The sequence below is a fragment of the Chroicocephalus ridibundus genome, chromosome 7 (assembly GCF_963924245.1).
Source record: "Chroicocephalus ridibundus chromosome 7, bChrRid1.1, whole genome shotgun sequence".
Classification (NCBI taxonomy): Eukaryota; Metazoa; Chordata; class Aves; order Charadriiformes; family Laridae; genus Chroicocephalus; species Chroicocephalus ridibundus.
In genome coordinates, this window is record NC_086290.1 from 22,655,266 (window position 1) to 22,680,882 (window position 25,617).

The 25,617-nt window shown below is 42.9% G+C and overlaps 1 protein-coding gene across 1 annotated transcript in view; it reads right to left on the reverse strand.

The window, feature by feature from the left end:
- ADARB1 (adenosine deaminase RNA specific B1) overlaps nucleotides 1–25,617 on the reverse strand; it is a 90,440-nt gene that overhangs the window by 14,845 nt on the left and 49,978 nt on the right. The window contains exons 5-9 of the mRNA XM_063340446.1: nucleotides 15,411–15,525; nucleotides 13,159–13,327; nucleotides 12,501–12,649; nucleotides 11,745–11,913; nucleotides 1,818–1,999 (exon numbers count right to left, since the gene is read on the reverse strand). Of these exons, the coding sequence (XP_063196516.1) occupies nucleotides 1,818–1,999; nucleotides 11,745–11,913; nucleotides 12,501–12,649; nucleotides 13,159–13,327; nucleotides 15,411–15,525 (784 nt within the window). The remainder of the gene's footprint in view (nucleotides 1–1,817; nucleotides 2,000–11,744; nucleotides 11,914–12,500; nucleotides 12,650–13,158; nucleotides 13,328–15,410; nucleotides 15,526–25,617) is intronic.

The following is a 25,617-nucleotide window of genomic DNA, read 5'->3' on the forward strand; positions in this document are numbered from 1 at the left end:
CAGTGGGGAAAGACAGCTATTTCTCTTTTAGTTCATCCCTCCGGTAGTCACCGTCACGCAGTTTTGTGTGTGGTACCAGGAGGAACATAAGACTGGGGACAGGTGTTTCTGCAGTGCTTATTCCAGGTAAGAACACACCGTAAAATGTGTGAATCAAAGAGCAGATGGGTAGCTACATGAATGCCCCAGCTGAATCCAACAGCATAGGTCAGAAGATTAGCTTTCAAGACTGAACAAGTAGAAGAAAATCAATCAACAAAATTCTCTGCCCAACCTCCCAAACACGTTTCCCGTATATTTCCGAGATATGTATTTTCATGAAAACTCAAGAGCTGAGAACATTTCTGAAATCTCTCTACTGCTCAGTAAGACCCAGCTGAACTGTTTAAATAGATGGTGCTATTTCATGGCAAATAGGTGATATCAGTATTGCAGAAAGATGACTTTTAAGAAGACCCGGTACTGTTATACGGTGTGAAAAGGATAACAAAAACTCCTCCCACCCCACCCCAAACCTGCTGTTTTGAAGAATTGATAAAAATTCCCCCAAATCAGGTACAAACAGTCAGCTACTGTGCCCATACAACAGTTTAGTATTTGGTACTGTGAGTGTTGTAACTGCTACTTATTTGTTAATGTAAGGAAAAATATGTTAGTTAACATTTTAATATGTCCTAGTTCAGGGAATCCTTATTAACTACCTTTCTTATCTTAAACACTGGTTGCTAAATAGGCTCTTTTCCCCACACCCTCCCTAAACCTATTTTTAAAATTCATGTCAAGCTTTTAACATGCTTTAAAACACTGAGCTTTTTTTTTTTCCTGGAAAATAAACAGACACATGCGAAAAGCCAAGCTCTACAGAACAAAGCAATGCACACAATGAGAGGGAGGATAAGAGATTTCAGTTTTAAAGCTTTCGTAGCATTACTGTAACTAGCAGTTTTATAATTTAAGACAGTTCAGAACCTTCCTTTGAAAGTCACGGCTCAATTAGAAGTTATGACCTGTTAATTCAAATACTGCCATTCCTCTTAGCCCCACTAGAAGCTAGGATCAGCGCAAAGCCAAAGAACAGTACTTAAATGTTAAACAGCAACTGCAAAAGACAACTGCTGACTACACCAGCTGGGGCTTGCCATATTGCGGTCTGTCGGATATATTTAATTCTCTATTAAAAATATTCCCAAAGAATGTGCCACCAGGCTCTGAATGCAGCATTTGTGCATTAACCTACAAAGTGGAAATTAAAATATTATGATTATCGGGTCATGCAAACAAGTTGGGTGCCATGCTAATTAAAGCCAATGCTGCATCCAACAGAGATTGATGACAAGAAGAAAATACAACCAGTGGCAGCTGAGATGTTCTCTCCATCCATTTTTAGTTGGTTAGTGATCTAGAAATTGTGAACCAAATGTGTCTATCTTGGCATACTGATTAATGACGTGGCCGTTCAACAAACATCTGCAATGGCAAGAGAAGTGACAGTGAGAGCTAACACACTGTTTCATGGCTGGGAAGAGGTTTCACTATGCTGGGGCCTTCAACTTGCCTCACATATTGCTAGGGCAATTATGTGAAACTGCATTGAAAGGTTCATACCCCAGTTCTTTCCATCTTTTAACTCACGAAGGGTCCTTGCTATGGTATTCCTGACTGAGTATCTATATTAGGTTTAGACCATAACTTCTCTGTTGTAACCAGAAAGCAGTTTACTCACAGTACATAATTTGCAAAGTTCTGAGAACTGCAAAATCACATTGCTGCTAGAACAGACTTAGTTACCGGCACGGCCTTCTCCATTAGATACTTGCCACTAAGTAAAGGTCTGTTGAGTGTATAAAGAGGTGGTAGATCTTCTATCTCTGCTATCCTCTGGTATACGGCTCTGGATAGATGATCCCCATGATATAAACTCCCCAAGATGATGCTAGAGAAGTAAATTGGCTCCACAAAGAGGCTAAGTAAGGCTCCTTGAATACCCAATACGTTCCACCTAAGAGGGAGGGAAAAACAAAACAAAAAAACAAAAAAAACACTTTCTTTTTAATGGAACAAGTAACATCTGCCAGATATAATAGCAGTCAATCACAACGGACCAGACTTTCAACCCTTCCTCTTGACTAGCACATGACCATGGTAGCGTAGCTGTGACACCTGCCAGAATTTCATAGATCAGCTTATGGGACGCTCAACGAAATCCTGAGTAAGATGACCTATCTGACAGGTCTACTGTCAGTATCCACTTCAGGAGCGGACTCCGTAACTTTACTTCCCCGCTAACATGTCTAGTGATGCATTTTCCAACATCTCTAATTCTCTAATTCCAGAGATGGACAGGATCATTCAACTGGAGAAAGACAAACTCTGAGATCCTCAGTCAGAAACAGTAGCTGACGCCTCCAAAAGACACCTGGCAAGAATGCAAGAAGGATTGTGTCTGCAAGACCTCAGCACATCAGCACCATAAAGAAAATCTTGTCCTTGACACCCTGGCCAAACTGTCCACATCCTGCTGCCAGAAAGGACCTAAGCAGTTGCTTGCAATATTCATGGGCAGGGAAAAAAATGAATCTGAAAACTGAAAATATGCAAAGACAGAGTATACTCTTTGCTGACTTTAGCTGATTCATTGACTCCAACCATAAATCCATCTGCACCACCACGACCTACGCTGGATCAGGTCCAGTGTCAGGGATATAGCATGCATTGGAGCAAAATACTGAAGGTTTTTTTGTAGCTGTGTTCATTTGATCAAGCTTTGACTCTTAATCTGTATGCAACAGTCATACAAATTACATTTTAAAATGTCAAAATCCCCTGCAGAGTATTTTTACTGTCCTTGCAAACAGCTTAGCACTATTAAAGTAGCGTACTTGAGTACAACTCAACACCAAGACACAAGCAGCAGGAAAGTTTCTTTTGGTGCTTGAACAGATGAGCAAATGGAAGCTCTCGCGCTCATATAGAATGGTTGTCCTCATTGAAAGGCCCATCTGTCCTGGTTTGAGTGACACAGGACTAATTTCCCTTCTAATGCTTGGGAAAACGGCACTTTTAGAAGACTCTAGTGTCTAAATTTGTGAAAATATTCACTTTATAGCTAGCTATGGTATTTGGTTTTCAAGGTCTCAGTGCTTTCCAGTTCGCCAGGTGCAGGGATGAGAAGGAGCAAGACCCGGGCACTTGACCCAATCTGGCCAACAGGATTATTTCATACCATGAACATCACATTCAATATAAATTAGAAAGTTTGCTGAGAAGCCCTCTTTTTTCTTGATGACTGCGATCGTGAGAACTTCTTGCCCTGGTGCCGGAGTCCTGAGTCCTTCCCTTCTTCCCAAAGCCGCAGTGTCCCACGTTTGCTGTCCCCTGCTGGGAATGCACAGCTCCCTGCTGATAGAATTGGCTGAGTACCAGCCTTGTATGTTTTATATTGGTATTGGGATCAATGTTGGTTCTTTGGTGTTATTAATGTTAATTATGTAGTCCTATTGTATTAAATCTGTTTCTATTTAAACCCTCGGGTTTCCTTGGTTTTTTCCCTGATTCCCCTTACCAAACGGGGAGGGGTCATCAGGTGATAGAATAATTGTCTAAACAACAAGAAATTGTTGTGGTTTCTCAAACCGTAACACCATTCTAAACTGAGTGGCAAGGTTCCCCTAGGAAAACAGGGAACTCTGATGTTGCTAACAGTGTTTCTTGCAGCTTGTGCTGGGATGGCATGGCTACACATCATCGTCAGTTCAGGCTAGAAACTATATAGCACAACTCCTTCACTACTGCAAAAACTGAACTACATGTGCTGGCTACAAGACTTCCAAAATGTTTTTAAAAGGGTAAAACAAAAATTGCAATCCAAGGAAACAATTTCTTTGCATATTTTTACTGAGGATGAAAATGGAGGCGATGTGCATTAGCTTACTCACCTGTCATTAAAAAAGCTGGCCCTGATGAATGAGTAAAAATACTGTGCTAATAAAAAATAAGGCATATTTTACATTGAATAAAGGTGTATTTTGTACCCCAATGACAGATAAAGATATAAAGTGGAAATTATTGTTTCCCAGGGCCTAGACGCCTTTCTAAGGACCTTACCATGACTAGAATTTCGTAAGCAGAGGATATTTCAAGTACTGAATTAATCACAAGAGTATTTTCTTATTATTTGCAGTATTGCCTACATTAAGCATAGAGAAGCATATGGACTGCTACAGATGCCGATAATATTATGGAAGAAACATCTGGAAAGAATTCCAGACTAAGCATTGTGAACTGGGGTCTTACAATTGTATCTGAAACATGCAGACACACAGTCTGAGCTCCCTTCAGTGAGGCACATCACATTTTACATTTCATGAATAGTACTTGAGTGACGGATGGACATTTTAGAAAAAGGCCAAAGCATTCCTCTGGCAAGCCCTAGCTCCCTAAATAAGACCTTTTCCAAACCTTTTTCTCTCCTTCAGCCTGCAGTATTTTCAGAGCTTATATTTTGCTGCTTCCTCCCACATTTGGCGACCCTCTCTGGCACAGAAAACAAAAGCTGAAGTTTGTCTTGCTCAACTTCTTTTGATTAAAATAAGAGGAGCACGGATACCTGAACAAGCTTCTGCAAGGTGAGCTGTACGAACTAGTATTACAAGAGCTACTCTGTGACTGCTCACACGCCTGCTGTTTTGCTGGGGTGTGCTGCGTCATGTCTACCGCTGCGGTATATGCTCACGAGCACTGGATTCGGAGCAGCTGGCTTGCTGCAAGGACAAGGTTTGCAGAAACCATTCATACAACCAAAGCCTCAAGCTCTTACTATTGATTAGTCAGGGTTGGAAAGTGGTTAGGTTTATAAAACTAGCTTTAAATTCCAATTCATATACTTGTCTATAGAAAGATATATCAGAAACTGGTAGTAGCACGGAGATAAACACGAAACCCAAATGAAGTTCTGCAGATTGTAACAGATTCAAAAGGAAGGACTGCACAGTGACTTTCTTCTTGTTCCTTTTTTATTCTGTGCTTCTTCCTGTCAAACAGTTAAGTTCTCACTTCCATTAGCATGTACACTAAAAACAACCATTACAGATATAAACTGAGAAGAAGCTACACCAATACCATACAACAGTTTTCAAAAGGCCACAGGCATTGCCTCCTGAAATGGTAAAACTGCCTCGTCTTTCCAGTTTATGAGCTCAAATAGTCAGTATGCATGCCAACAAATGCTGTCAATCTAGTACTAAAGCTTACTGAAACCACAACTTCTTTTGAAGTTAATGGGCCGCATTCTGTATTTCACTATAAATTGTGAGGTGCAGAGCAGAAAGAGAAAAAGTTATTACAGAAAACTTCATTAAAGTCAGTGTTGCCTTTCCAGTGAAACAATTAAGCAAAGGATTTTTTCTTCACATTAAAAATAGTATCAGAAAAGGGTTAAGTAACTGAAGTGACGTAAATCTAGCTTACAAACTCAAACCTTCCAAGGCTCAGATGTACTTTATAACACAGAAATGAACCTTTCCACACTGCAGTAGAGCAGACATAGACCCTGCCTGCAGCTCAGTCCTCGTTTAAGAGCATTTGATGGCTCAAGAAAGTGACAACAGAAGATAACTGTCCCAAGCACTAATTCAGCAGTTTAAATCTCACCTGCACCGGCCATGGGCAAAAATGCAGTGCTCCCATGTAAAACTACCTGATCTTGGGTCCAGTCTTACTGGGCAGATCACAGAGCAGACTGGACTCATGCAGTATCTTTTCTCACCATTAAAACAGGAAAATGGCAACAGAGAAAAGCTCTAAAGCACATTGCAACCGAGTTGCAGCTATTGCTAGAACAGTTTGAACAGAGAAAAGCACTAAAGAATCAGCATAAGCAGAACATAGGAGTGCTGCAGCACGCCAATGGCGATGCTGAAATGCCTAAAGTACAGTGCGTAGATGAGAGTTTTGCCGAAGGGGAAGAACACCTCAGCAGGCAGGGAGACACCCCCCAACGTAAAATTTCTCACTGGAAAAATCTGAGAGACTTGCCTTAGCTGAGCGTAAAACCAATGCCTCTTGTGACAGTATTTTATATATTCTGAGTGTTCTAGTTTTAAGTTACTACAAGAATTTTCTTTCACAACCTTTATAAAACTTCAAAATAAAAATGACATTTAAAATACAAGCTTTTATATTGATATAAAGCATGAGCCACAGGATTTAGGTCCAGACTGCCAGCACTTACATACAAGTGCCTTGATTTGAGCTGGGGGTCTAGATCTCATTACAGTTAATGGAGATTTAATCAGCTGCTGAGTAAGACCACGGCTGTTGGGCTGAACAGCTCTCCATCAACAAATTGGCCGTCTAATGCCAGGGAAACTGGGGCACTGCTGCGGATGGGTAAACCTGCAGCCAAATGCCAGCCACGCGTTCAGTAGCCTGCAATACTCTGTTCAGCTTCAACTCTGCAGTTCTGCAAGCGATACACAGAGCAAGGAAAGGCAACCCGACATAAAGCCAGAAAGTTCTAACAAAGGCGTATTTACTCATCCCGAACTGGTGCTTTGCTTCGGAGCTCCTGTTTGCGAGACAGATGACCATTCAGAGTCACCAAGCACTTCAGTTCACTCTCTACCACCGGCTCATTGAGCTGATATGTAAGCCCTACTATGTTTGATAAGGCAACAAAATTTCTAAAGGTTTTCTAGCAATAGTTACAAAAGTATTTAAGCACGGGAAGGGAAACAAAAGCTGCAAATCAAAACTACAGCTCTTTTTTCCACAGCCAGCCAGCCGATACACTGCAATGGCCCTTACTAGCACCTGGATTCGGAGGTTCAGTGCTCCCATCACTACACGTGTGAGCTACTGCTGCTTTTCTGGGACGAGGAAAAAGAAATTCTAATTTTATCTGGCCGCTAAGCAGCTCCAAACAGTTAAAAAACCATAAGGAGGATGACAGTCAAAGGCTGCTGTAAATCTGCTGTTGCTATGAAGCGTGAAGTTGCACCCTATCATCCCCCCAGCGCCAAGCCTGACTGAAGAGGACTCTGCCTATCGCCACCTTGATCCTCCTCAGCCTGCTAAGTTTATTGCTTGTACAGTTCTCCATAAAGTCACATCAGTGAAACGAGTCAAGTTTTTAAAGACAAAACCCTGGCCTTGTCTTTTGAAATGGCAGTTTCTCGACTGTGGTTTACAGCATAGCATCACAAACAACTGCAGGACCACTGCCGAGAGGCAGGGAGATGCAGTGTGCAGGAGGGATGCAGCACCTGGGCATGGGTGCTGGGAGTCTCCTAAAACACTTTCTCCATCAGAGAATACACTACTGAAAGCACACCGCTGAAAGCTAGCTTGCTTTTAGAAAGTAAGTAGGCACTGGATGCTTTTTCCTGCAGAGAATCTTATTGATTTCAGTGGGGCCACGTTGCTGAGCAAAATGATGCAAGATGGAGCAAACTGTGAGAAGCAACAAATTACATCTGGTCAGACTGACATATAACATGTATCCTTTTAGTAACCTCATATTATTCACAGAATCATAGAATCTGTTCGGTTGGAAGGGACCTTTAAAGGCCATCTAGTCCAAGCCCCCTGCAGTAAGGCAGGGACATCTTCAACTACATCAGGTTGCTCAGAGCCTCATCAAGCCTGGCCTTGAACGTCTCCAGGGATGGGGCCTTCACCACCTCTCTGGGCAACCTGTGCCAGTGTCTCACCACCCTCACTGTAAAGAACTTCTTCCTAACATCTAATCTAAACCTACCCTGCTCTAGTTTAAAACCAGTGCCCCTTGTCCTATTGCTACATACCCTTGCCAAGTCCTTTTCCGCAGGGCTGCTCTCTATCACATCATCCCCAGCCTGTATTGATAACGAGGATTGTCCCAACCCAAGTGTAGGACCTTGCACTTGGCCTTGTTGAACTTCATAAGGTTTGCTCGGGTCCACCTCTCCAGCTTGTCCAGGTCCCTCTGGATGGCATCCTGTCCCTCAGGCACATCGACCGCACCACTCAGCTTAGTGTTGTTGGCAAACTTGCTGAGGGTGCACTTGATCCCACTGTCGGTGTCATTGATGAAGATACTGAACAGCACCGGTCCCAGTACGGATCCCTGAGGGACACCACTTGTCACCCCTCTCCATCTGGACATCGAGCCATTGACCACTACCCTCTGGATGCAACATTCCAGCCACTTCTTTATCCACCGAACAGTCCACCCATCAAATCCGTATCTCTCCAAGTTAGAGAGAAGGATGTTGTGGGGGACCATGTCAAAGGCCTTGCAGAAGTCCAGATACATGATATCCGCAGCTCTTCCCTTTTACGCTGATTCCTCTCTAAACTCCTGATTTATTTCACATACTCATATATTCACTGTTTGCTATGAGGAAGAAATAATGCATAATTACATACAGTTCTCTTATTTGATGAGGTTTACTATTTTTTGAGAAATTTCCACCAAAGTTGTACCTGCAGACCACCTTTTTTTGATGAAGTCTTTTTCTTATACAAAAACCCTGCTTTCCGTTGAGTATATTTTGTTAAGCATGAAAAATTCAGCCATCTGAAAAATTTTAGTTGTGAACCAAAAACTACTTCAATGCAGAAACGCTGCTGAGATGTCTCCCTGGGGTATAGCTTGAGATGCCTTGTATCCCCACTTTGTTCTACAGTTCACAGTTTAGCTTAGCTCCAAAAGACCAGATTTTCCTTGTCACCAAGATTTTGCCATGTTCCCTACCTTGTCTATGAAGTAATCTTGTGCCCAAGCTTCCAGAGAAATGCTCTTTCAAATCACTACATCTCACCACCTTTACAGACTATACCCCAATAATGGCCTTTGTAGATCTGCGCACACGAATCGTGTGACTGTTTACAGAGGATACTCTCTGTGCAGTGTGCTCACCTGAGGTTTTATAGACGAGCACTGGGCAGGTCATGATCTGCTTGCTGTGGACACCCATCCAGTGGGGCTTTACTCTCATCACCTGGCTCCTGGCTCCACCATGGAGTTTGCCACTTAAAAATAACTCTCAAACTCAAAGACAGATGGATGGGCATGGACATAGCTGCAGAACATGCGACCTTCAGTGAGCATGCCTAGGATTTTAAGAAGTGTTTATGCAACTTCACCAGTCCCAGAAAACTAGTTGGTAGGGTCAAGACGACGAAGACATTGGGGAAATAATGAGAAAGACTGAGTTACAAACATCCATTTGGATTTCCCACTCTGAATAAGACAAAATGAGGCCAGTGCATGGGACATGATGTTCTCTCACACAAAAGATTATCAGAAATAATTTTTCCCTTCTTTAGAGTAGAAGAGCACCAATGACTTCCCCTTTGAGAATTCAACCTAATGTTAAAGCACTTCTCAATTCCTGTAGCCTTCCTAGCAATGAAACAGGATGAAAAAAAATTTCCTCTTCTCAGCAAGACATTACCCACAACTGGAATGTTTTCGTGAGAAGTTAAGTAATTATTTGAGGCCAAAAAATTTAAAACTAATGTGTGCAGAAAAATATATCAAAGGGAGAATGACAAAAATAATAAAGTATCATGGAACAAGGTAAGGATACAGTTAAAAAAAATGCACGTATATTAATGTCCCAAAACAGTTACTCTGCTCACAGGAACCACCCTAACACCATACTGCGGTGCCACCAGGGACTAAGACAGAGGGTAATAATAATCCTGGTCTAATGCTTCTGACCCAAATGGTATCACACTCATGGCCTTTCCACATTCCTCACAATTTTTCTTGGATGTTCCTACCAGGCTCAGGAGGGTGCTCGACAGCACACTGCAACAAAGCACTGAGAGGCTGGAAATAACACCTTGGATTATACATATAATCCACACAGATGAGCCTGTTCAGATACCAGGAGTTTTCCTGCCTGTGCAATCCTGCGCCCTGAATTTAAGCACGTCTTTTCCAGGCTGGGACTGTGAACCTTTGGGAAAGCTCAGTGGAAATTCACAGGGCTTAGGCATACTGGAGGACTGACTGCTGGACACTACAGAGCAATGCATTCTTTCAAATGTAAATGGACAAAACACGGTCATAAGTGTCAGGGAAATGTAAAAAAAAAAAAAAGAAAAGAAAAAAAAAGAATATGAAAATTTGGGCCTCCTTACCCGTCATACAGTCTTTGTTCTGTGTCAAAGGGTTCTATTTGCTTCCTTCACTGGCACAAACAAAATTATTCCCATTAGCCCCAAGGAGAGGTGACAGCTAGCTACGCAAGCGAGAGATGGATTCTGTTCTGCATCACACAAAATCAACAAAATAGTCAAATGTGTTCTAGCTCAACAACTGTCTTCATTTTTTTTTATTTGCACTAACAGCAATGATGACGTGATAGAAGAAGTCAAATGAACGTTACACGATTACCATGTTGGGTGGTTGGGAGAAGTCCCTGGCATGAAGCTGGGAAATTTATTTGGTGAATGTTATTGAAAATATTATAAAAGAAGTGGAAATGTCAATTTTGTATAATTACCTTTCAGCATCCCACTGTCCTAGCTTCTGAAAGGTCCTATCCATTTACATTAAGGGGATTTAAAGGAAAGTAAAACGTCTTCCTTCAATAGAGATGCTGACTACTTGAGACAAGACCGGACGAACAATACATAACCTTCCTCCTGTATGTTTGATTTGGCATACACAGTTCACAAGAATAGTTCCAACTTAATACACTTTATAAATTTTTCATCAGACTAATTATGACTTGATGAAACAGCAGAGCTATTTTAATTAAAAAATAATTAAAATATCGTAATCTGAAAACCTTGGCATTTCTCGTCTATTTTGCAAGAACACAGACGTTGCAAACACACAGTCTTTTCAAAAAATTATGTTGCAACACTCCCATACTTCTGACACTTGTTAAAGAATAGTGCTGCTATTTTTTTGGGGGGGTAATCATTTGTCCGTTTACAACTTTGAACAAAAAAAAATAAATCTTTTAACCTTTGTCAAAAAGTACAGGAAAGAACGAATTGGATCAAATATAAATAAAAGCACTAGTACTGGAAACAAAATACTTAACTGCGGTAAAAATTTTTAAACTAAAATAAAAATAATTTTAAAGTTAAAAAATAAAAGTGCCCATCAATTAAGATTTTTTTAACTGGAATGCTTTTTCCCTGTATAAAATAATACGTATCTAAATCTCTCCATGGAACTTGTATGTATCTTTGATATCACAGAATCACAGACTGGTTTGGGTTGGAAGGGACCTTTAAAGATTACCTAGTCCAACCTCCCTGCCATAGTCAGGGACACCTTTCACTAGGACGACGTTGTTCAAAGCCCCATCCAACCTGACTTTGAACACTTCCAGTAACGGGGCAAGGATGTATATCATCAGAGCAAGTTATCCAAATGTAACTAACGCAATATATTTATTGCACTGTCTTGTTATTGCTATGCTACTTTAGGAAAAAAAAAATAAAAAAGCATTCCTCTGCTATTTCCCAGTGATATAAAGACAAAACAAAGCTGTCATGACTTAAAGTGGCTGGAATGACAGATGATTTCACCTTGCCTCTGAAGCCAGCAGACGGCCTGACACCAATCGCAGGGGAAGAATCGGAGGTTTATCACTGGAATTACAGCCACCCCCACACTACATCTAAGCAATGAAAAAAGCCAATCAATAACCTGCATGTTCACTACGGGTATCATGCAACCCTCCTTTCATGCAATAAAAAGCAATAGCAGAGAAACCAACCATTCGATATCTCACCTTGCTATCTTGTCACTGCAGGACATGGTAAGCAGCCTTTCTCCTTGCAATACACCATCCCACGTCTGGATAGTGGTAGTAGAGCGCACAGGGATGGTCCCTTCCCCAGATTCTATTTTTGTCCGTAGCTGTCCTCTCGCTTTGCGGTTTGGATGCCTGTCCCCTTGATCTAAATGACAAAAATCACTTACCATCAGCTGAGAAATAGCCTCAAGGTGTTTTACAGATAGCATTAACAAGAAGAGTTGATTAAAGCTATTTGTCTGCATAACGGCTGGCTTGCATAAAAATTTCTATTGCTCCTTGCAAATTAGCTACAGCATCAGGTGTTTCTCACAATTACTGTCTTCTAAAACACACTTGCAATTAAACCAAGCTTTCCATGAATGAGTAATACGCAGCAGATAGCTCTTCAATTCTGTTCTGTGCGTTACAGCGTTAGAATAAAGTTAATGGACAGATCAAGAAAGGGGCAGGCAGACAACCACAGTTAAAAGATGGAAATAACGTTAGTTCTGCACAAATACTTGCAGACTCACTGGCTTATCTTGGCTAGCATTCAGCCTCTTCAAGACCACATGGTGCAGCAGTCTATACTTAACTTCTACCATACAGCTCAGGTTTTTTTTTTGGAGAGATCTTTGTCTAACAGACATCTACACTAAAGGGAAAGAAGACACCTAAATTTTAACTGTGCCTTGTACGTGCTCAAAGAATACTTTAAACTGCCTTGCTTGAGTAGGGCTGCTGTCATACCCTCTTGTGCTGCTTCGTGTGGTGAGAAAATCCTAGCATCGCCACAAGGAGATGTGCTGATATAGAGATGAAACTGCACATTCTCCTTCAGCTTAAACCCGCCTCGCTCCGATTTGATAAAAATGGATTTTTGTTGATCTTCTTTATTGCTGAAACAGAGAATAAAGCTAGAGTCAAAACTGACATTAACACATAAATTACCATAAGATGGGCAGTCTTAATAGGCATTAAAAACAAACACAGGATGTCTGGAAATTTTATAGTATAAATCTAACAGTTATTCAAAATAACAAAAGACCATCGAGACAAAAAGTAGAAAGCCCTTGACATCCCCACATGTCAAGAACTTTCAGGCACTTACGAGCAAATGAAACATCACCACCCTTTAGCACACTTGAGATTATTTTGATTTACATATTTACAGTTTACAAAATGATTCACAACTACTTTTTTCTGTCCTCCCCTCTCATGATTGGCACCTAACTGAATACAGGTTTTGTTAAAGTCAAACTTTAAGGCAAAGGGCCTGGGTTTTCAATTAAACATCCTAATGCAACAGGACAAGTGTTTCACATTGAAATAATTAAGACAGCTGTTTTACACAGACACCTTTTCAGCTCCCTGTGATCAGCTCATTTTCCTTTTTCCTCCAGCTTACCTTAGATAAAGCTCAAGTTGTGTATATAGAAATTTAAGCAGGCACCGACGAGATACAATTTCCGCATGACAATCATTCAATGCAAGACCACGATCACTCATGTATTCACCATTGATGCATTTTGTTCCTGTAGAAACACTTATTACTAGTGCATCTTTCACATCTGTACCTGCAAAACAAAATTTCAGGAGGAAGATGAAATCAAAATCACAAAAAACCTAGCAAGTGATCTTTCCTGCAGAACCCAAACAATGCTCCTGGTTTTTTTGTGCTTGCTTCTTTTGAAAAAAAAATATATCTTTTTTCTTCTGATATTTTCTTTAAAGCAAAAGATTCACTCAGCCATACCCTTCCCGTACCAGTATGGCCTATGGTTCTTGTGAGTTCTTCATGGTGGAGTTCAGATGAGTTAGAAATTGAAAACCTGCAGAGAAAAATTGCTGCTTCAGGAAGAGCTATTAAAGCCTGAGCTGCAAATACAGTGTTTTTGTCCTGAGCCCCAGGCAGCCAGCCAGCTTCCAGCATGTACCCTCTGGCCGCCTATGCAGATTGTCACAGCAACTTTAGAAATCTGAAAGGCACTGATTTATTAAAACAGCAACACGTTACGGAAGGGTATTAAGGGAACAACAGGAAAGGTAAGACTAGGGAATGAAGTAGTTGAAATGCTTAAACCACTGTAAAGCTTATCCGCAGTATAGTGCTTCTAGAAGTGTAGTTCTTGGTATTAAATGGTTCCATATAATAGAATTAAAGAAATATTTCGTGTATTTTCTACACAGAGAAATGCCTTTATCGCACACAAAAAAAAAGGTCAGCGGCGGCGTGAAGAATTCAGAAAGACAGGTCAAAATGTCGCATCCCTCTAGCAAAACACTCAGAAGAAAAGAGCCCCAACAAGCCACGCTAATTCCGCTGAAGCTCTTGAGGCCAAGAGGCAGAGGCAGAAAGAGGCCAAGCCCTGCCAAATGCCTTCTGCTGTCTCCCTCCCACAGAATAGTTACTGCAGTATGACGAAGCAGGAAAAACCCCTTTCGCCACACCCTAAGCACCTAGAGCGGAGGATCCTCCCATAACCACCTGGATGCTTGATGGCAGTGCTGATATAAGGGGTGTAGCGAGGGAATTGGTAACTGAGTAATTAAAACGGTAATTGTGACGTGGGCTCTTTGAGCTCTCACTCCTGATGAAATATATGCCCTTTAAAAAAAAAAATGAACCTGCAGCTAGCTGCCCCCTCCTGCCCATGGGGCTGGAGGAGAAGCAACGAGCTGCAACACAAGGCTGCACAATGGGGTCATCTGACTCCAGGGCTTCCCCACACACGTATCCATGTAAAGACGGTTTCTAATTCTGTGTAAAGCTATTTTTTCGGTTAATCACAATGTATTCCCACGTTAATTAAGTCTTAATTCTTCGGTCATGTAGCCCTTCTGGGAATTGTGCACACAGGACTGTAATTACAATTAAAACTTGTTCAAAACACAAAATATATTAAATAAAACTACAGGATGTTCTTCACAGTGCTTTGCATTTGGGGCTAGAACGGTGTTGGTACCACACCAATGTTTTGGCTGTCACTGAGCAGTGCTTGAGGAGCGTCAAGGCTTTCTCTCCAAACCTCCCAAAGGTCGGCGTGCTGGGGGTGGGCAAGAGACTGGGAGGGGACACAGCTGGGACTGCTGAGCCACAGTGACCAAGGGATATCCATAACCATGCATAACCACGTAACTCCATAACCATCCGTAACTACATGCATACCCGTGTCAGCTGCCAAAACAAAGCTACTCTTTTACTAAAATGACAAAGCACTAAGAATAAAGTACAGTAAGAATAAGTTAGCAAAGTGCAAAACCTTAAAAACTTGGAAAGCAAGCAGAATTTCTTATATAATATGCCAAAAGCCAAGAATACCATCTGTGTGACCAATGTGGTGAAATTTATTTTAGATTTACTTCCAAAAAATTGCATAATTATTTTAAAAGGTACATGTATTTTGTAGACCATGAGTTATCACAGATGTTTCAATCAGGCAGAAGACAGGAACTCTGTGGAAACAGAGGTATTTGCAGGTCATTTTTCTATAATTATCTTTAGCCAAGATTTAATTGCTATATTTAGTGCACTTCTTTGAAGATTAAATAGTATAAATATATTTCAATACTGGTTGACTGAAAAAAAATAGTTTCCCAGAATGAAAACAGAGGACTCGTATTCAAGCAGTTAAAATAATACTTTTTTTTTTCCTTTACCTGTTGTCATGACAATTCCAGCAAGGACTTTTCTACGCGCATGTGGAGATGTGAAATTTTCTGTCAAATCACTGAATTTATCTACAACCAAGCGTGCAACAGCATCAGCTAAAACCTGTAGGATCACAGAGAAATGCCCATTAGAAAATTAAACAGAATCACAGAATGATAGGGGTTGGAAGGGACCTCTGGAGATCATCTAGTCCAACCCTCCTGCCAAAGCAAGTAATTTAAAAATTACAGCAGCATTACATTACAAAGATTTGCACTTTTAAATGATTTGATACAATAAATTAAATGAGTGGACACTGAGGCATCAGCAGTATGTCAAGGAGACAGCTAGGTCTGGTTTTCAGGCACGTTGAACACTCACAGCTCTTTATAAGTGGAAGCAGAGCTCTGTGTGCTCCACATCTATTAAAACAGGGTTAGATAGCCCTAAGCCAAGCATCAAAATACCTAATGCTCATGATCGTTATGAACATTTGAGGCTTAGGAGAACAACTGGATAGACAGATAAGTTTATGCTTTCATGCTCAAACCTCAAAACACATCATTTCAGTATGCTCACTATTGGACCTGACAATAAGATTGAAGTGCAAAAACTAGGCTCCTCAAATCAACATGTAAACCTTTTATAACAATCAAATTCATTATCTAGCTATTACACAGATAAGAACACATCCGTTTTAAACACTGGTTAAACACTTTATATTTCTTATTTTTACAAGACATATACAAATTTAGGAATAGAAAATGTCAATGTATAACCTAAATTAAACTATTTCAAAATTAGGAAAGGTTTATCTCTTTCACCTTCAGGAAAACTTGAACAATAACAGTCACAACCTCCTATCTTGCCAGCAAGGTTAGCAAGCAACATCAGCCATACTGTAAGGGGGGCTAAATTCTAATTTTAAAGCTTCAGTATACCAGTCCTGCTCTTGTTGAACGATGGTTCAGCTCAACACTGCAGCTAATGTCACCTGCTGTTTTTAAGGGAGCTGGAACTGTAACAGATAGAGGAGATGAGTCAGGATCGAGTTCTTGAATTTTCACCTGAAAAGAAACTGAAAACCAGGGCAATCCATGCAACAGCATTGCTAGCAGAGCAACCAGTTCCCAAAGGAGTGGCCGAGAAAGACAAGCTACATGTTAGATGGCATGTCAGAGCCATCTACATGTTAGAGTGATCCCCAGGCTGGCAGGAGAGACAGGGCAGCCTGCCCCCACTCACCTTCCACCAGCACCGGGACCAGCAGCCAGAGAGGAGGAGTGGACAATCCCAGGAGGGAGCTCAGGTCCCTGTCTCGAAGCACCAGGCATAAAGAGTTTGATCCAGTTGTCTGGGTACTGGCACCCAGCAGTACCTGAGATGTTCTGGAGCAATCACCTGGCCCACTGGTTGACACACCAGAAGGACACAGTGCCATGCAGTTGTCTTAGATACCCAAGAGCATCCAATATGGTAAGCAACTACATCAAGCCCAAAAGGATGCTTGTGGCTGAGTCTTCTGCTTACAAACTGTCTTGGGGCTCTCACTAATGGAAGAAGGTCACCATTCTCACGACTTCAGAGGGCCCGAGGCAAATCAACATGGTTGATGGGCAGCAGTATACAGAGCTTGGGGGCACCCACTTAAAACCGTTCAAACTGTTGAACACAGTCAGTTCTAAAAAAAACTGCCAGGGTCAAAAGAAAAGAAAGGAAAAAAGAAAAGCGGGTTTGAAGACTGCCAGCCTGATTCACCGCCATTTTCTTAACAATGCTCATGAGAACCGACAGCCTAGAAATAACGTGGAGGAGCTCTTAATGTTAACTTCCTTCTGGAAAAGCGTTAGCAGCCAAGGAAGCAATAATTAAAGCTCATGTGTCATGATTTTAGAGCTCAACAGCTTTTTCTAGAACCTGACTGGAGAGTGCAACCAGCAGTCAGTGGTGACTGAGGTCACATCTGCACCAAGCATTGGTCAATATTTTGCAATTACACAACATGTAGAGTCAGAAGACTCTCAACGTTGCAAATACAAATTTTCTTGATGCATTTGCATGGACTGCAACTCAGAAAATTTTATCAACAGATTGAGAAATTTTTCAGGAACGCCATTTTGGTCAGAGGCTACAAACATGTCTGGTCAGGCACTGATTTTCAACTAAGGTATTTTTGCTGCTGGACCCAAAATTGTGTTACAATTTGTGATCCGACAGCACCATGACCACAAAGCACACACTCTGCATGTAATTGTGCTAGTACTCATCTAATGCAGAAAGCTGAGCTTTAAGGTAAATACACAAAGGAAAAATAATGAGCAACAGTTTTATTATCACCTTGGGTTTAGAAATGGGAAATTAATAAACCAAAGGCTTAAATAACTAACCTCCCTGTAGCCATGTCGGCAGATCACTGCAGGGACAAGAAATAGAGTCTCTATTCCAGTGTTTTATCCACAGGCTCACTGCATGATTATGGATCCTGCTTTCTAGCGGCAAGTTTTATACTCTCGTTTCTGTAATACACATATTTTTCTGCTCTACCTTACATTATGACATGCTGGACAGGAGAACATGGCTGGCAGCTGACAAGCTACCAGGCAATGTAAAACTGTGCTGAACCAGTGCTGAAGAAAAGTGAGCGTGATCACTGGTAACTGGAGGACACTTCTCCTACGCTGAGCTACACAAAAAACCAAAGTTCAATACATACCAGAAATGGTGATTCCAAAATGCCGAAGCAAAACTGATCAGTTGCCAAAGGTGAACACAGAGGAACCCTTCTTCCTGTAACACCAAACTACAGATCCTCAACCTGTCTAGCCAAATGGACACTGATCTACAGAGGCACGCAATCGTCCATTCCCTGTATGAACCAGGGCTGGCTTGAGGAAGTTCTCATCAAGAGGTGGGAACTGAAACTGCCAGGCGTTTCTGGGAAGAAACCCATGGTCAACTTACTTGCCAATATTGCTGACAAAAAGGCTACTTGAACAGTAATTGGTATGATGCTTGTATACAGTGTGGATACATTAGCTTTTTCAAAAAATATTATTCTTTTCACATAATAAACTAAGCAGAGGAAACTGTGGTGTTGGTATACAATCACAGAAACACAGAATGGTTTGGGTTGGAAGGGACCTTAAAGATCATCTACTTCCAACCCCCCTGCCATGGGCAGGGACACCTCCCACTAGACCAGGTTACTCAAAGCCCCATTCAGCCTGGCCTTGAACACCTCCAGGGATGGGGCATCCACAGCTTCCCTGGGCAACCTGTTCCAGGGTCTCACTACCCTCAAGCTAGAACATAGTGAGTCCCTCTGGGAAGGTGTAAGCTGGCACAGAAGGATGGGATGGGGCTGCCCCTCAAACAGCATGGAGCTAGGCTGCTGGTAAGGAAACCTAAAAACGCTTGAATGAACATGAAGCCAGACACTGGAGAGGGCTGATACGAAGGACGATGCAGAACTCAAGTGAGGCAAAACAACTGCTAGAGATGTGAACAATACAGGAGGAACTGTAGGGGAGGGGGGAAAAATAACTGCCAGGAAACAGGCAATTATATTTAAGATTGTTTTATTCTATTTGATATCCAAGTTGCATTACAACAGGTGGGTGGTGAGGAATAAACACTATTAGATGTCTACAGATTCAGTTACTACGGTTTTCATCTTTTATAAGAATACTCACCCAATAAATTAGAAGAATCACCCTTTTCTCCCAGGTGGTCTATTACATTAACATAGTCACTAAGAATATGGAAGAGATGGGAATAAGGCAAACCACTGCAGTGCCGGGAACAAGACTTAATGGCCTAAAATTATGTCCTTGCTGTCCCCACCTCAAAACCAAGGACTTGAAGCCGTGTCCACATCAAACCCAGGCCACTGACTGGCCTGGGTAGGGATCTTTCCTGACACTACTCCCTTTCACATAAATAAATATTAATTGGAACAGAAACTGAACTTGTGTCTCACTTTCCCAGTGAATGCCCTAGCATCTGACACACAGTTTCTCTACCGCCGCTCCTGCATTAAATCATTATTCAAAGGTGGGTAATTCAAAAAAGGAAAGACCTAAAATAGCTGACAGCTTGCTCGTTAAGGCATGTGAGCTCAAAGCTATTTTGGGTGCGTTGTTCCTTTCTCTGTTGAAGTGACAGTGAATTCCCTTCTTTCCTACACATACAGACTGATTTTGGTTAATATAGTTCTTGCAGCAATGTTGTAGCGGAACTCCCCTGACCATCCATGTTTTAAAATATTCTGAAGCTGATGAGGTTCAGGTCTATCTGGATCTGAAGGAGGACCTTGGCAAGCCATAGAGACGACCCCAGATGAATGCTGATGAGGACCTGCATGGTAGAACCAAAGGCAGCAGGAGCAGGGGCACTGCATGAGCTGACAACACCCATCTCTCACTGGGGACCTGACCCAACACCTCCCAATCTTTTGTGCTCTCCTTGGATCTCCAGTGATCCTTCTCAAGCACAAATATTCTCCCTCAACTTTATTTCTTCTTACCTTCACAGGGCTTGCGTGAACTTTCACAAGCTGATGAGCAGCGGCAGTGCCCAAAAAAATCAAGGTCTATTATCTCTCCTCTGACAGTGACCAGCACATACGGTTCAGAGGAGGTACAAACATATCTGTGCTAATAAAACAGGGTAATTATTTTCTAGCGCTCCAAAGTTTCCTGTATTTATTTAAAGGAACTGCTACCTGGCAGTAGATTCACTCCCTGCTTATGCAAATGTATCTTTTACATTTCTGCCAATTCCATAGCAATTATTCCAACATGGTATTCATTAATTCCCACAAACACATCCAATATTATCTTTTTGCTAGGTTTGAAACCGTTACATTCTCATTCTCCTATGTACACTAAGCAGTCTACTGCAATAAACTGCCTAAAGCTCTTTAGCACCTCTGCAGAAGCAGCTTTCCCAGATCTATGATCATTTTCATCATTATTTTGTATCTTTCCTATATTTGAATACTTCTTTTATAGTTTTCTCCTGCCTTAGGTTGAACCGGGATTAACACAGCACTTCAAGTGAAAGTAGCCATTGCAGTACTGATTCTCACTCCATTCACAGAATCACAGAATTGCACGGGTTGGAAGGGACCTTCAGAGATCATTTAGTCCAACCCCCCTGCCAGAGCAGGTTCACCTAGAGCAGGCTGGACAGGAACTCATCCAGGTGGGTTTTGAATATCTCCAGGGACAGAGACTCCACAACCTCTCTGGGCAACCTGTTCCAGTGCTCTGTTACCCTCAAAGGAAATAAGTTTTTCCTCACGTTGAGACGGAATTTTCTGTGTACTAGCTTGTGTCTGTTGCCCCTTGTCCTGTCACTGGGCACCATTGAAAAGCGCCTGGCCCCATCCTCCAGACACGCGCCCTTTAGCTATTTATAAGCACTGATAAGATCCCCTCTCAGTCTTCTCCAGGCTGAACAGACCCAGGTCCTCAGCCTTTCCTCATAAGAGAGATGCTCCAGTCCCTTGATCATCTTTGTAGCCGTTCGCTGGATGCTCTCCAGTAGTTCCCTGTCCTTCTTGAACTGGGGAGCCCAGAACTGGACACAGTACTGCAGATGCGGCCTCACCAGGGCAGAGCAGAGGGGGAGGATGACCTCCCTCGACCTGCTGGCCATGCTCTTCTTGATGCAGCCCAGGAGACCATTGGCCTTCTTGGCCACAAGAACACATTGCTGGCTCATGGTCAACTTGCTGTCCATCAGGACTCCCAGGTCTCTCTCTACAGAGCTGCTCTCCAGCAGGTCAGCCCCCAACCTGTCCTGGTGCAGGGGGTTATTCCTCCCCAGGTGCAGCACACTACACTTGCCCTGGTTGAATTTCATTAGGTTCCCCTCCACCCAACTCTCTAGCCTGTCCAGGTCTCTCTGTATGGCGGCACAGCCTTCTGGTGTGTCACCCACTCCTCCCAGCTTTGTATCATCAGCAAACTTGCTGAGGGTGCACTCTATCCCCTCATCCAGGTCATTGAATATATTGAACAAGACCAGACCAATACCAGCCCCTGGGGAACACCACTAGTTACAGGCCTCCAACTGGCCTCTGAGCTCTGCCATTCAGCCAGTTCTCAATTCACCTCACTGTCCACTCACCTAACCCACACTTCCTAAGCTTACCCATGAGGATGTTACAGGAGACAGTGTCAAAAGCCTTGCTGAAGTCAAGGTAGGCAACATCCACTGCTCCCCCCTCATCTACCCAGCCAGTCATTCCATTGTAGAAGGCTATCAGATTGGGCAACCATGATTCCCCCTTGGTGAACCCATGCGGGCCACTCCTGATGACCTTCTTTTCTTCTACATGCTTAGAGATGACATCCAGGATGAGCTGTTCCAACACATTTCCAGGGAAGGAGGTAAGGCTGACGGGCCTGCAGTTTACTGGGTCCTCTTTCTTGCCCTTTTTGAAGACTGGTGTGACATTACCATTCCTCCAGTCCTCAGGCACCTTTCCTGTTCTCCATGACCTTTCGAAGATGATGGAGAGCAGCTTCACAATAACATCTGCTAGCTCCCCCAGCACTCGTGGGTCCCATCAGGCTCCATGGATTTCTGGGAGTCAAGTTTGCCTAAATGATCCCTAACCCAATCCTCCTCAATCAAGGGAGAGTATTCCTTACTCCAGGCTCCATTCTCCTACCTCCAGGGTCTGGGGTTCCTGAGGGCCAGCCTTACCAGTAAAGACTAAAGCAAAGAAGGCATTCAGTAACTCTGCCTTCTCTGCATTCTCCGTCACCAGGGCACTTATCTCATTCAGCAGCAGGCCCACATTTTCCCTGGTCTTCCTTTTACTCCTGATGCACCCGAAGAAGCCCTTCTTATTGTCCTTGACATCCCTTGCCAGGTTTAATTCCAAGCGGGCCTTAGCGTTCCTCATTGCATTCCTGCATATTCTGACAGCGCTCCTATACTTCTCCCAAGTGGCCAGTCCCTTTTTCCAGATTCTGTAAACTTTGTTCTTCCATCTGAGTTTTTCCAGAAGCTCCCTGCTCATCCATGCAGGTTTCCTGCCTGCTTTGCCTGATTTCTTGGTCCTAGGGATGCACTTATCTTGAGCTTGGAGGAAGTGGTGCTTAAATATTAACCAGCTCTCTTGCACCCTCCTTCCTTCTAGAGCCTTAGCCCATAGGATTCCTCAAAGTATGTCTTTGAAGAGGCCAACGTCAGCTCTCCTGAAGTTCAGGGTTGTAATTCTATTTTTTGCCCTGCTTCTTCCAGGCAGGATCCTGAACTCCACCATCGCATGGGCACTGCAGTCAAGGCTACCCCAGACCTTCACATCCCCAACCAGTCCTTCTTTGTTTGTCAGCACAAGCTCCATCAGAGCACCTCTCCTCGTTGGTTCCTCCACCACCTGTGTCAAGAAGTTATCGTCAATGCTCTGCAGAAATCTTCAGGACTGTACATGCCTGGCCATGTTGCCTTTCCAGCAAATGTCAGGGTAGTTGAAGTCCCCCATGAAAACCAGGACCTGTGATCATGAGGCTATTTCCAGCTATCTGTAGAAGGCCTCATTGACTTCCTCTTCCTGCTCCAGTGGTCTGCAGTAAACACCCACAACAGCGTCTCCTATATTAGTTTGCCCCTTAATTCTTACCCATAAGTTCTCAACACCCTCTTCATCCACCTCTAGGCAGAGCTGACTACATTCCAGTTGTTCTCTCACACAGAGCGGAACTCCACCACCATGCCTCGCTGGCCTGTCTTTCCTAAAAAGTACATAGCTACCCATGACTGCATTCCAGTCATGTGAGCTATCCCACCATGTCTCCGTAATTGCAATGAGATCATGGCCCCATGGCCGCCCACAGATGTCTAGTTCTTCCTGTTCATTCCCTGTGCTGTGTGTGTTGGTGCACAGGCATTTCAGAGAGGCAGCTGAGCATGTGGGTTTCCCTGGAGGGGAGCAAGAGGACCCACCAGAGCCATTCACACCATTGAGCTGGCTGGCCTTCTGGATCTCATCTTGGGAGTCAGCTAAGGAACATTTGTCACGGCTCTGGTTGGCCTGGCTTATTCCAGTCAGCTAAATTGGCGTGAGCATTGCCACCCTGGACCCCACCCCCCAAGTCCTTCAGTTTAAAGCCTGCTTCACCAAGTTCACCATTCCTTCTGCTTTATGTTTTGTTTCAACGCCTGTCCACAGGCTAAATTGAATTTGCAACACAATTAGGTGAACGATTAAAAGTATTCTCTCTAGTGGATTTTTTAAAATTAATTTTATCTGCAGCTACACTGCTTATTTGTCTAGTGCAAGCTGCTTTCTGTCACAATAGTCCAGCTTTCACTAATCTAACTACTTTTAAGTGTCAATATTTACAATTCCAATACTGTGATTTCCACCTCTTTGTATCCTGACTAATTAGCTGTCTCTTTAAGTAAACAGCTTGAGGAAATCTGGGAAAAATCATTATAAAGCTCATAGGGAGGTTTTCCTAACAGAGGCCATCAGTGACCTAAAGAGGATACCTCCACCAGCAGGTTCCTACCGTCTGACAGAAACAGTTTCCAACAGTAATGCCGGCAGCCTGGACCAGCAAACTTTACTGAAAGCCACCAAGTGCCTTAGGGCACACCAGGATGCATGCCGCACGTTCAAAACAAGATGAGACTCTTCTTCCCACAATACATACTTAAACAGTGGAACTTATTGCTACAAGGTGCGGTGGAAGCTAAAAGGTTACGGAAGTTTAGCAAAGGGTTGAATTTCATGGGGGAAACAATAATCCATCAAGGACTTTCAGATAGAAAGAGACCATTTCTGTCTGAGAAAACCCTTGAGACACAGACTGCTGAAGGTTAGAAGCACTTACTAGGGAAGTACTGCTACCAATATGCCCTTTTCTCAGTTTTTTTCAGGCTTTTGGTACTGGCCTGAGTACTGCTTTTAGAGACAGCACCATCCCACCTTTGACAGAGACGCGAGACTCCTCATGGCCTTCCTTGGGAAACAGGGAGCATCTAAGGGGAAAGAAAAAAAGGAGAGAAAACAAGCTATCTCTGGGAGACTTCTCTCTGGGTGGTAAAGAGAAGAAATAGGGAAGTCCAAATAGAGCATCTGCTGCTCCTGAGATGTCCAAGGACGTCCTTGTCTCATGTCCTGAGATGCACAAGGTGTTGCTCAGTGGCCGGACTCATGCCATCGGTGGAGATGGCCTCAGCCAGCACCCGCACCCCTTGCAAACCCCTCGCTTCCCAGTGCTGGGGCTGCTGGCAGGGACGTGGCACTGAGGGCAGGATGATGTGCGAGAAGGAGCTTTTGCCTGGCCCAGCATGACTCTTGCTGTGGTCAAGTGCCCAACAATACTCTTTTTGCCAGAAATCAGATTTGGGCTTTGCACTAACAGTTTTTTAAAAACCTGGTCATGTCGACTTCCACGCTTCATCTATAAACGCGTAACACCTTTGTTTTTAGAAGTCATTTAAAAGACTGTTCACATTTCGCTGTCTTCTCCAGTTCTCATCACCTACCAAATCTGCAGACCTATGACAAGCCATGCACTTAAGGTTTTTAATTATATTAATCTAAGTATGCTGAAAAATGCAGCTTTCTTCCACGAAAAAGAATAAAACTTGAAGGACACACATTTTAGAGCCTTTGGTACATCTGTGACTTATTGCAGACTACAGGTCACCCCCTTGCGTCGAGGGGTGGGAAGTAAAGTGAGGGTGGCTATCAATTTACAAAGTGTAGCTAACCATAAAAATATTTTCTTTGTTTTGGAGAGGGAACTCCCTATAACGCAAGACTGACAACCTCTTCTATTTTAACACACTTGCTGCCAAGATAATAAATGCATGAGCGCTGATTTTTTCAGCAGGGCATTTTCACCCACTCTGAGGCACATGTCGAGTGACTTACTGGCTTTAACTCCCTTTCCCAGCAAAGGGATTTGTCCCTCACAAAAGGTCCAGCTGTAAGCAAGCAGGTAAGCTTGCTTCACAGAGACTGGTTTTAAATGTATTAAACCCCCGGATCACACCTCGATAACCCACTCTACAGACCATAAAATTATACCTACATCCATTTTAGAAGCTGATTTCTGATGTCAACTGCCCTTCTGTACCATTTGATAGCTTACGCTTGTATTTCTGCATTTAAATTCCTACGGAGCACCTGCAGCTACCAGGAGGTGTGGGATCATGGATATGCATTTCAGACGATATTCACCA